We start from the raw sequence: 12761 nt of genomic DNA on the forward strand, positions 1-12761 counted from the left end.
AATTCATTGCCAGCAGATCTGCACTAAAAGAAATATTAAAGGAAATCCTTCAAGGAAAAACATCCAGGTGAAAATCTAGGTCCGCATAAAGGAATGAAGAGTAATGGGTTGCAACTACGTAGGTAAATATTCTGTCCTCATTATTTTTAAAAAAAAATTTTAATGTTTATTTAGTTGAGAGACAGAGAGAGAGAGAGAGAGAGAGCATGAGTGGGAAGAGGGGCAGAGAGTGAGAGAGACACAGAATCCAAAGCGGGCTCCAGGCTCTGAGCTGTCAGTACAGAGCCCGACATGGGGCTCGAACTCATGAACTGTGAGTTCATGATCTGAGCTAAAGTCGGATGCTTAACTGACTGACCCACCCAAGTGCCCCTTCTCATTATTTAATCTTTTAAAATGATAATCAACTGTTCAAGGCAAAAAATAATAATGTAAAAGCTATATGACAACAATAGAGGCTTGAAAGAGGAAGTAGGATTACTTTTTAAGGTTCCTGCAAACAGAGTGTGACATGTCACTTAACAAGTAAACTGTGATAAGTTAAAGATGTGTAATATAAACCTTAAAGCAGCCTCCTAAATAATATAGCCAAGAGGTACATATAGTAAGCCAAATTGAGATGTAATGTTTTAAAAACTACTTTAAAAGAAGACAAAAAAGAGGAAAAATAGAAAGAACAGATGGGAAAAATAGAAAACAAATAGTGAAGACTTAAAGCCGTCTAGAGTAAATGTAAATATTCTGAACACCTCCAGTGAAAAGGTGGAGATTATCAGATTGGATAAAAAGCAAGGCTCAACTCTATGCTGCCCTATGAGAAACCCAGTTTAAATGCAAAGCCATAAATAGAATAAAAGTTAAAAGTTGGAAGATAACACAGTAACACTAGTCAAAAAGAAATTAGAGTGGCTGAATCAATATCAAAAAATATATATTTCAGAGCAAAGAATGCTTCCAGGGAAAAAGAGGATCATTTCATAATGATAAAGGGGTCAATTAATTAATAAGACAACAATGCTAAACATGTATGTCCCTAAAATTAAAAATTTATAAAAATTAAAATACATTAAACAAAAATGGGTAGAGCTAGGGGGCGCCTGGGTGGCTCAGTCGGTTAAGCATCTGACTCTTGATTTCAGCTCAGGTCACCACCTCAGGGTCATGAGATTGAGCCCCGCAACACTCTCCATGCAGAGCAGGGAGGCTGCTTGAGACACTTTCCCTTCCTCTCCCTCTGCCCCCACTCGCTTGTGCACATGCTCTCTCTAAAAATAATTTTTTAAAAAAGGATAGAACTACAAGGAGCAGATGTACAATTATAGTCAGAGAATTCAGTATCTCTTTCTCAATAATTCATAATCACACAGAAAATTTTTAAGGATATAGACTTGAACCAACTTGACCTAATTAATATGTAGAGAACACTCCACCAATAATGGAAAAACGAACATTCTCCTCAAGGGAAAAACAGAAAACTTACCAAAATAGACCACATTCAAGCCATGTATCAACTCTTAAGAAAGTATAAAGTCTTTAATTCGTCCAAAATGGATTCTCTGGCCAAAATGGAATTAACCTAGAAATAAAACTAGAAAGATACCTGGAAAATTCAAAATATTCGGAAACCAGGTAATCCACTTCTAAGTAACCCATGAGTCAAAAAAAAGAAATAAAAGTAGAAATTGAAAGCATTTTGAACTAAATGAAAAAATACCTACAAAGAAAACGCCAGACTGTAATGTTCTAGCAAACACTTAAAGGTAGAAAGTATTCCGATCCTACCCAAATTCTTCCAGAAATGTGAGAATGAGGAAACACGCCAAATCATTCAAGGAGGCCAGCAACATTCTGATACCAAAACCACATAAGACACCAAAACCACATAAAGACATGACAACAAAAAACTACAGACCAACGTTCCTCAAGAACATAAGTGCAAACGTTTTTAAATAGATCCGCACATATATGGTCAAATGATTTTTGATAAAGAGTCAAAGGCAATTCAATGGAGAAAGAGTAAACATCGATAAATGGTGTTGGAAAAATTGGTTATGTATCTATGCCAAAGAAAAGAACTCTGGTCTATATCTTATATGTAATGCAAAAGTTAATTCAAAATGGACCCATAAAACTAAAACTATGAAACAAGAAGTCCTTGTACCTTGGGTTAGGCAAAGATGTCTTAAACACAACACCAAAAGCATGACCTATACATTTTAAAAGTGAAAAATTAAGTATTTCTGCTCTTTGAAAGACACTGCTAAGAGAACAGATAAGCCACAGACTGGGAGAAAATATTTGCAAGTTACATATCTGACAAAAGGCTCACACCCAGAATTTAAAAATGAACACTCCAAACTCTGTAAGAAAACAGACAACCAAATTAAAAAATGGTAAATTTGAATTTGAATTACTGAGTCATTTCCCCGAAGAGACACAGATGGCGAAGACACACATCAAAAGATGTTCAATATTTGGTCATAAAAGACGTGTAGCTTAAAAACTGCCCGAGATCCCACTACATATTCATTAGGATGTCTAAAATGGAAACTCTGACCATACCATATGTTATTAAAGATGTGAAGCAGCTGGGACTCTCGCGTTGCCAGAGGGAGCGTGACATGGTATAACAACTTTGGCAAACAATTTGGCCGTTTATCCTAAAAAGATAAACACACATCGACCAAATGACCCAGTCATTCCATAACTTGGGATTTAGCTAAGAGAAATGAAAGCAGATACCCAGAGCAAAACATGTACACAAATGTTGATAGCACCTTTATTTGGAAAAACCAAAACCCTGGAAACAACCCAAGTGTCCATCAATAGGCAAATGGGTAAGCAGACGATGGAATAGTATTCATCAGTAAAACGGGAATGATAACCTATACCTATACCTATACCTATAACCACTTGGGTGAATCACAAAACAATTTCGCTGAGGGCAACATGCGACACAACAGAAGAGTACATCCTATATGAATCCACTTATCTAAGATCAGAAAGTACACACTTGACAGAAAGCCAATGACGGAAAGCAGAACTGTGGATGTCTTTGGATCAGGGGTGGGTACAGGGGAGCAGGTGTGGTGGAGGCAATGAATATGATTGGGTTTTTTTTTTTCATTTTTTTATTGCAGTTTTTGTGAGTATATACATATATAAAAACTTACCAAATTGTACATTTTAGACAAACTGGATGTCAATTACATCCCTATGGAGCTGTTAACAAACAAACCAAAAACCGTTACAAGTTACCTTCTCTGGAACTAAAGACATCAGCACCTGAAGCTTTCACTGAGAGCTCCTGGCTTTCCTGCTATATGACTTCCCCAGCTCTTTGCAAAATGCCTCCATGTCTGGTCTCCTATCAAGAAACCCTCCACCTTAGCGACATCTTTTCCAGGGCGCTGAATGATGCATTTGATGGCCGAAATATATTCAATATCTGCTGAACCTATTAAAATGATCTATGTCTTTCATTCATATTTCACAGAGGCCTCACTTAAACACTTTATAGACTCTGAGTCTGTGCTGTCATAATATCTGATGCGATCAAACTGTCAGCAGAGAGAAATGTTCAGAACACTTTATATCTCCAGAATCGGATAGGAAGGAGAAATTGGAAACAGCAATGTCATAGAAGGAACTGATGATCAACAAAAACCTTAAACTCTTTTTCTCAATACAGAAGACATTGAAAAAACTAAATCTACAAAGTATGAGAAGCATGGAAATCACTGCCTCCTGTCTCCGTCCTGTGATACAGAATTTGTACCCAAAGTCTTGCAACGAGACAGAGCTAAAATTGTCCAGGTAACTTACCCCCTGCTTTATCCAATGGCTTTTCTTTCATGTGTATTATTACTTTTAGTGACAACTTCTTTCTCCTTCCTTCCTTCCTTCCTTCCTTCCTTCCTTCCTTCCTTCCTTCCTTCCTCCTTCCCTCCCTCCCTCCCTCCCTCTCTCTCTCTTTCTCTCTTTTTCTTTCTTTCTTTCTTTCTTTCTTTCTTTCTTTCTTTCTTTCTTTCTTTCTTTCTTTCTTCTTATGTTTATTTATTTTTGAGAGAGAGACAGAGAGTAAGCAGGGGAGGGGCAGAGAGACTGGGAGACAGCCCAGAGCCTGACGCAGGGCTTGAACCCACCAGGAGTGAGATCATGACCTGAGCGGAAGTGGGATGCTTAACCGACTGAGCCACCCAGGAGTCCCTAGTGGCGACTGATTTCAACAGTTTCTATTTTTAATAAATTTTTCCATGTTTTTAAAGTTCAGTGAAGCACAGAGTAAATAATATGTAGAGTGTTTGCTTTCATGATTTGCATCTCTAATGAGTAAGAACGATGCCTAATATTCCTGAATATAGCAATTTATATTATTTTTATGTAATCCTTATAGCATGCACATGAGGTGTTTTCTAGTTTTATACTTCTTTTGTTTGATTAATAAATATGTCACTAAAGATGGGGAACTCTGGTTATTCAGCAAAGTTAGTGGAGTCATCAATCAACAGGCTTTTCAATAGTATTATAATTTACTCAGCAAACATCAAAATAACTTGCTTTAGATTTTGTTTTAAAACACCTATTAGGGGTCCCTGGGTGGTTCCATTGGTTAAGCATCCAACTCTTAATTTGGGCTCAGGTCATGATCTCAAAGTCGTGAGATCGAACCCCACATTGGGCGCCGCACTGAGCGTGGACCCTGCTTAATACTCTCTGTCTCTCTCTCTCTCTCTCTCTCTGTCTCTCTCTCTCTCTCTTTCCCCCTCAGCTCCTCTCCCCTGCTTGTACTCTCTCTCTAAAAAATAAAAAACTTATTAAAACAAATTTTAAGTTGAAGTGATAAACCTCAGTACTGCATAAATAATTTTTACACTGACCCCAACCCCTGGGGAAACCTATGGGGCTCTGTATACTCCCTCACTTTCTTCAAGGTACATGGGCTTATCCACACACTTGCGAGGTCACCCAGCTCTGCAGCCTAGGTTGGGCTGTCTAATACCTGGCCCTCTAGCCACATACATGGAGCCAACAGCTCAGCGCAGTTGCTGGGGACGCCCTTCAAGGCTAGCTCATCTCTGGAAGTGGGAGAGTCTTTTGGTTCCTGCTAAAAAGTACATACGTGAAGCAGTGTCTTCTCCTCCCATGGCCGAGGGGATAGAATTGTGTGAAGCTGAGATGTGGAAGTGATACACCTTACATAACATAGTCAAAAATACTGCATAGATGTCTTAAATATGCACCTTAAATTTGAATTTGAATTACTGAGTCATTTCACCAAAGAGACACAGATGATAGTGCGTTTTTCCAGAATCAAGCATTTATTCTCACCCACCCCACACCTCAAAAATCACGAGCTGGTTGACTATGAAGTTATCCATTTACATGAAGAAACCAAGCATCTAGAATTTATTAGAGGGGCACCTGGGTGGCTCAGTTGGCTGAGTGACCGACTTTGGCTCGGGTCACGATCTCACGGTTCGTGGGTTCGAGCCCCGCATCGGGCTGTGTGCTGACAGCTCGGAGCCTGGATCCTGCTTCGGATTCTGTGTCTCCCCCTCTCTTTGCTCCTCCCCTGCTCATGCTCTGTCTGTCTATCTGTCTCTCTCTTTCTCAATAATAAATAAACATTTAAAAAAATTAGAATTTACTAGAAAGTTCTTCTACTTCCTTCCGTCCTCCATCCAGTGCCCTGGACTCAGGACCCTGAGTGCCATGATTAGGCTAATGAGTGGATGGGCAGCCTCCTCTGAGCCTCTTGCAAGCGGTTCATAGTTTTTCATTTCTTCCTGGCCTGGCCCCACAGCTGACTTATCCAGATGAAAATATTTGAGCCGCTTTAAAAATCAGAAGAAAAAAATAATAAATGCAATTCCACTTGAATTCTAGTCATCTCAATATCACCACACTTGTGAAATATGATTTTTAACATTTTTGAGTGAAGGAAGAGGGCTAGAACTGCAAAAATGCCTAAGGCCCCCCCCAAAACCATGTAGCGGTACCTGGCCCCTGGGCCTGGAGCTTCTCCAGGATGATAGAATTCAACGGTCTTTCTTATGTTGTTGTTGGTCAGCCCTGAGGTCATGGCTCTCCTTTTGGTTTCAGAGCGTAGGACAAACTTTAATGCCGTCCTTGCTGACTGACTTTGTGTGGAGCCTCCTGATGACACTGTCTTCACCTAATTGTGTAACTGCATTCAAGGCGTCAACCATACTGAAACTGACTCTGGAGTCTCATGCCCATAAGGTCACCATGGTAAGACACTTGACCATGAGTAGGGGGCACGGAGTTATTCTCTAACTTTATTCTCTTGTTGCCTTTGTTACATGCTACTTCTTTTCCTGTGTATTTCTTGTTACTGTTCAACATGTCGCTTTGATCAAATGAGGGGTTTTTTTGTGTGAAATATTTCAAGCATACGGAAAGTGTGGAAAACAATGGCATGAATGTTCACCTGCCAATCATACCAAATAATCACATTTTGCCACATTTGCATCAGTTTTTTTAAAGAAATACATTAATAACTGGAGAATAATGCAGATATAACTGTAATCTCCTGCGTAACCACTAAGGAAAGTTTTCAGGGACCCTCACGTTGCTGCAGGGCTGGCTATATGATTTGTGGGGCCAAGTGAAAATAAACGTGGGGCTTCCTGTTCAAAACATGTGCTATTATTTAAAGTGCCATTAAATATACAATCATATGTCACTAAATTCTATTCCTGTAACCAATATTACACTATATGTTAACTAACTAGAATTTAAATGAAAACCTAAAATATATATACAGTCCTACGAAGTGTTTCCCCCCTTTCCTCCATGGTCTCTCTCTTTCTCTCAATTTGTCATAGCATTTTTATTTTCTACTTAATGTCTTTAAGTTGAAAAAAAAAAAAAACTACAATTTTAAAGTAGCACAAATTTTACCAGCCATTTTTACATCATGCCATGCCATTTACAGGTGAAAACACAGAAGTGTTTAACTCAAGAAAATAATGCAAGTGACAGCTCATACACGAATATGTTTTCATTCACACCAAAAGAGTGGAAGCAATACACAAAACTAACTCGATTATTTGTATTTCATTTCTGACATTCACACTTTCTATTAACGCCTTCTACCTTCAGCTTATTGATGAGTCATCATTTTCCATTTAACTGGTTGAGGCTTCAGTGAATGCTTATCTTATACGCGCTGTGATTTCCCACTGACTGCTACACATCTCGGGTCCACTGGAAGTCTGTGCACTTAGACTGTGCACGTTGCATGTGAACGGGACTGCACACGGGAGCCACAGCCACCAACTTCCCAGCTCACGTGCATGCTCTATGGTCCCATGGGACTTCACTTCGAAAACACAAGCTCAAAAATAAAATTATTTCAATATTCGAGAGGGTGACAGCAAAGCTCTGAACCTTCTAAGTGCGGAACCCTGTCAAATGCATAGGTCACATGCTCATGAAACCAGCCCTGATCTGATGGTGACATGAGGGCTGAACTCTCAGTTTCTGGTGCTGACACATGGTGTTATTCGACTGAAAATAAACTGAGAGGGGAGCCTGGGTGGCTCAGTCGGTTGAGCATCTGGCTTCGGCTCAGGTCATGACCTCACGGCTCATGGGTTCAAACCCCATGTCAGGCTCTGTGCTGACAGAGCTTTGGCTTCTGTCTCCCTCTCACTCTGCCCTTCCCCCACGGGCACTCGGTCTCTCCAAAATGAATCAATGTTTGAAAATGTTTGAAAAAAAGAAAAAAGAAAATAAACTGAGAGTTCATACTCAAAATCAGCGAGCAGGAAAGGGGAAGTAAAGCTTTCGATAGAACTCCCAACATGGCTACATCCAGGAGCATTCCAGAAGGCAAGTAGGACCAAGGGGAAAGCTGGAGGGCGACAGTCATTTCCTTGATAAATTAAGCTCTTCTCTCATGCGGTGAGAAAGAGAGGGTAGATAAAGCCATACCAAGGCCCTGGAGGGGAAGAGGAGCCCAACAGAAAACTAGAGGTGTAAAACTAGCCTCTGCCGCAGTAAAATCATTAAACAGAGAGAAAGCAACTGAACAGAAATGGGGTTCAGCAATTCATCGCTCCACCCAAGCTCCCACAAACAATTCAAGTACTAAGTACAGTGGATTGTCATCTTAAACAGGGCTAGGTTTTAAATCAGTTATAATGGGAAATTGTGCATAGTTAAAATTATCCCTGGAAACCACTGAAACTGCACATGGAGTATGTGGATTTCCAGTCTCTAAATAACCGTAACACAGCAAGTCTTTTCTCGAGAATGAAAGCAGATCATCACTGCACACTTGAGCATACAGTGACATAGCTGGCTTGTTTTAGGGGGCGCGCTGCATGGAAAGGAACGGGATGAGGAGAAAAGGGGATGAGAGCACGTGCGCTCTCTCGCCGTCTCTCAAAAATAAATAAATGTTTTAAAAAATGTCTATGGAGAAGACTAATGTTTAATTGTGTCCCACTTCGTGCTCCCCTTGGAGCATATATGGCAGAAGGAATGTCCTGCACTCTTAACACTTCGCTTATTTTTTTTTTCTTTTGTTTGGAGTAGAGGGCTGTGCACAGATAACTGAATTGTACATGAGGCAATCGCAATGGGATGTAAATTTACATCAACCAACATCTCAGCTTATGCTCTCTGAGGAATATTTCCAAATAAAAAAATGTAGACATCCAGGAAGATGAAAATTGATGTTGAATCTACAACCATTAGCTTGAGACAAATTTCAGGTCTAACTAGAAATCTCCTTGTTTAGGAATGCATAAAAAGGGGAAAACATTGAACACACATAGGACCTATGAATAAAATTTGCAAGCTTATGATTCAGTGTTTACCATTCTGGGCCATTCTTCCAAACACAGTTTCCCCATTCCATATGCACATTCAAGTCTTCTTTAATTGCCAGAAAGTTTTTAAAGTATACAGTTCCATTGTTTTTCTGTTCCATTATTTTGACTTCCTTCTTTTTTTCCATTTTTTTTTAATGTTTATTCATTTTTTGAGAGAGAAAGAGAGCATGAGTGGGGAAGGAGCAGAGAGAGAGAGAGAGAGAGAGAGAGAGAGACAGAATCTGAAGCGGGCTCCAGGCTCTGAGCTGTCAGCCCACAGTCCAAGGCGGGGCTTGAACTCATGAGCCATGAGATCATGACCTGGCTGAAGTTGGACGCCCAACCAACTGAGCCACCCAGGCGCCCCTATTTTGACTTCCTTCTTAAAGGACTTGAATTATACACATGTTTTCTACACTGAGCCTATGTGTTTTATATAATGAAGACTACCTTCCCCAAATAAACTTTTTAATGGGTATTTTGGGGTACCTGGGTGGTTCAGTTGGTTGAGCGTCCGACTCCGGCTCAGGCCATGATCTCGTGGTTTGTGAGTTCAAGCCCAGCTTCGGGCTCTGTGCTGACAGCTCAGAACCTGGAGCCTGCCTTGGATTCTGTGTCCTCCCCTCTCTCTGCCCTTCCCCTGCTCATGCTCTGTCTCTCAAAAATAAACATTAAAAAATTTTAGTAAATAAATTAAAATTTAAAAAAACAGGTATTTTTCCACTATAGTAAATAGATAGGCTTCTTCTCATCCAAATAAGTATTTTACATTGTGTAGTCACACACGTGAATATGCTTTCCTCTAGTGCGTATTTGTGTGTAAATTCCTGCCGTGGCCATTCTGAAAAGGACCGAATTCTTACATCCAAGAAATGCCTTGGTTGACAGGTTGCCATGGAACAAGAGGCACTTGTTTGACCCTTGAAATTACTTTTCCAGGTGTCTAAGATTGTGGATGCTATTTATAAGAAACTGCGTGGAAACTCTTCTCCTGTGATGAGGCAAGCTATGCTGCGGGTCACTACCTTGCTGACACGCACTTCACCAAAGAAGGTCATCTTTCAGCTTATGGATTATCCAGTTCCAGCGGACAAGTAAGGTCCCCTCACCCCTTCCTACAGTGCTTTGTTCCCAGTCTCCAGAATCAGACAGAGCTAGACTCGGGCTTCTTTTTTTTCTCAAAGAGGATATCTATGTTTGTAACACACAGGATGATCATAAAGCTTAAATAAGATCATACATGTTATTCATATTCTTGCACGATATCTACACAATACTATAGACCACTCACAAATGATCCTCGTCACTATTTTTTATCTGAGGCTTTAAATTGTGTTCTGCTGCATGTACCACGGGAACAAATCACTCCTCAGAGTGATGATGGACGTTTTCCCCATAAGTAATAAAACTTATAGTGCTTTTTTTCTCACTTATGAAGAGCAGATGGAAGGCATTTCCACCTGCCAATAAAATAATGAAACATTAAAAATTCCCAGATATAATGGAGAGTCCCCTGTTACTTACATGTTTATCTGAAATTCATGATCCAGGATCACAGAAAATATTAAGGAGAAAAGAATACCAGTGTGAGCCTATGGGACAGTATGAGCCTAACACACATTAGACGAGCAGAGTAAAGGACATCACTCCATTTCTATCATTTGTACCTTGAGAAGGAAGGTAATACTTCTCTACTATTAGCAGTGTAAAAGGAAGTTACATTACGAAAAGGATGCAGGCTTTGGAAACGAATCTGAATTCCTTCCCAGCCACACAAGTTTCTAAATTCCTTGATCAGATTTCCCTGTATGTGAAATGAGGAAAATTATTTTTTATCTGTAAATCAATTGTTGTGGGTTAAATGAGTTAACATCTGTAAAAGGACATCAAAACTCACAAAATGCCAAACCAATTATATGACTGACTTTCTTTTTCCAACTGAAAGCTTGTATTTATTTAGGAGGTTTAAACTCACAAAGTATTTTACTACCTAGAAAATTCCTGGAAATTAAAAATCTTCATAAGACTCAGCGTTTTCTCATTCAGGAATTAAGCACCCCATTGTATGTTAAATATTACCAGCCTTCGAGCATTTTGTTGAAAATGGGTACAAGTTGCCAATGAATCCAGTACAAACAATATGAAATGAGGGAGTACAGAAAGCAAGCATAGGGTTAAGTGAACTTCATTAAAATAGTCACCAGCAGGGGCGCCTGGGTAGCTCAGGCTGTTAAGCATCTGACTTTGGCTCCAGTCACAGTCTCACGGTTTGTGAGTTCGAGCCCCGCGTCGCGGTTTGTGAGTTCGAGCCCCGCGTCGGGCTCTGTGCTGACAGCTCAGAGGCTGGAGCCTGCTTTGGATTCTGTGTCTCCCTCTCTCTCTGCTCCTCCCCGACTTGTGCGCTCTCTCTCTCAAAAATAAACATTAAGAAATTTTTTTTAAATAGTCATGAGCAGATCTTGTGTATCTAGGTGAGGGCTGCGGCAGAAAAGAGTGGGATTTAGAGTTGAGCTACATCAGACAAACAGAAGAAATGTCTGATCGGTTAGAAGGTATGATCTGAGAGGTAAGGGAATGAGACAGACCATGTGCAACTGATGCCCATGTGGGTCTAAGCTTGGTTGTAAGCTGAGCCCCAAAGGCAGGAACAGTTGAGTAACGGATTCTAAAGAGCTGGTATGTCTCTGTTCCAGGGGACCAGGCCCCCTATTAGGAACCTAAACTCAGAGAGACTGAGCAGTAGGACCCCGCATGGATTGACAAGGTATCAGGAATGTACCCACACAGAGATGTGTAGCAGTTTTTAAGATGAGCACTAGTAAAAATAATCTTGAAAAGTGGCTAGGTGTGCAGAGGGAGGGAGGGGACTGGAGGTAGAGAAGCCAGGGTGCCAGTGACACCTATGCCACTAGAATGTGTGTGACCTTTCACTAAAGGGCCCACCCCCCTGAGCTCAATTTTTTAAATCTAATTTTCTAATATTTAAATTTATATAGTTAATCTTTTACTTAGTATTTCTACCTCTTTGGGTTTTTTTTTTAAGTTGATATATTTATTTATATGTTAATTTGTATTTCCATACCAGTTTTTTAAATATTCTGTTATTCCTGGACAAACGAGGTCACAAGATGGGAGGACCAGAGTACAGAGTGGGGAAAGCTGATCAGTTCTTGATACTGAGCTGGACAGATATTTAAATATGGTAGAAAATCATGCGCCTGGGTGGCTCAGTCGGTTAAGCGGCCGACTTCAGCTCAGGTCATGATCTCGCGGTCCGTGAGTTCGAGCCCCGCGTCGGGCTCTGTGCTGACAGCTCAGAGCCTGGAGCCTGTTTCAGATTCTGTGTCTCCCTCTCTCTGACCCTCCCCCGCTCATGCTCCGTCTCTGTCTCTCAAAAATGAATAAACATTTTTAAAAAATTAAATGTGGTAGGAAATCAACTTGCAGACTTGCAGACTGTATTTTCCATAAGATCTCACGGACACTCTTCCTCTGTTTTCAAGGACAAGAGACTTAATGAGATCATTTGGAAATGAGCATACCAGTTTGGTTTAGACTTGTCTGTGATCTCTTTGGTATATAAACATGTAAAAGAAAAAAAAAAGACTTCGATTCATGACACTGTATTAAGCAGGAAATGAATAACCTGATTCTCATCATGATGGTTGGGCGGGGGGTGGGGGCTGTGTTTGCAGCACTTTGATACTGATGTGGCACGCGGCAGGTTCTGAGTCAAGCGTGGCCCCTCATGTGCTGAAAACAATCTTATTGATACTGAAAGGAAAGCCTGGGGAAGTGCATGCTAGCCTCCAGGAAAGAAGACGTTTCTCTCTCGATACTACTAATATGATGCCTGTAGCGGTAAGTAATACTTAAGTATTAAGTACTAAGTGCTTCCTTGTCCTGGTGTTGTTT

General features: G+C 40.4%; 1 protein-coding gene across 1 annotated transcript in view; it reads left to right on the plus strand.

Annotated features, from left to right (window-relative positions):
* MROH9 (maestro heat like repeat family member 9) overlaps positions 1 to 12761 on the plus strand; it is an 89699-nt gene that overhangs the window by 49846 nt on the left and 27092 nt on the right. Inside the window, exons 9-12 of the mRNA XM_058700399.1 lie at positions 3692 to 3816; positions 6106 to 6255; positions 9786 to 9940; positions 12542 to 12707. Of these exons, the coding sequence (XP_058556382.1) occupies positions 3692 to 3816; positions 6106 to 6255; positions 9786 to 9940; positions 12542 to 12707 (596 nt within the window). The remainder of the gene's footprint in view (positions 1 to 3691; positions 3817 to 6105; positions 6256 to 9785; positions 9941 to 12541; positions 12708 to 12761) is intronic.

This window comes from Neofelis nebulosa, chromosome 15, assembly GCF_028018385.1.
Source record: "Neofelis nebulosa isolate mNeoNeb1 chromosome 15, mNeoNeb1.pri, whole genome shotgun sequence".
NCBI lineage: Eukaryota > Metazoa > Chordata > Mammalia > Carnivora > Felidae > Neofelis > Neofelis nebulosa.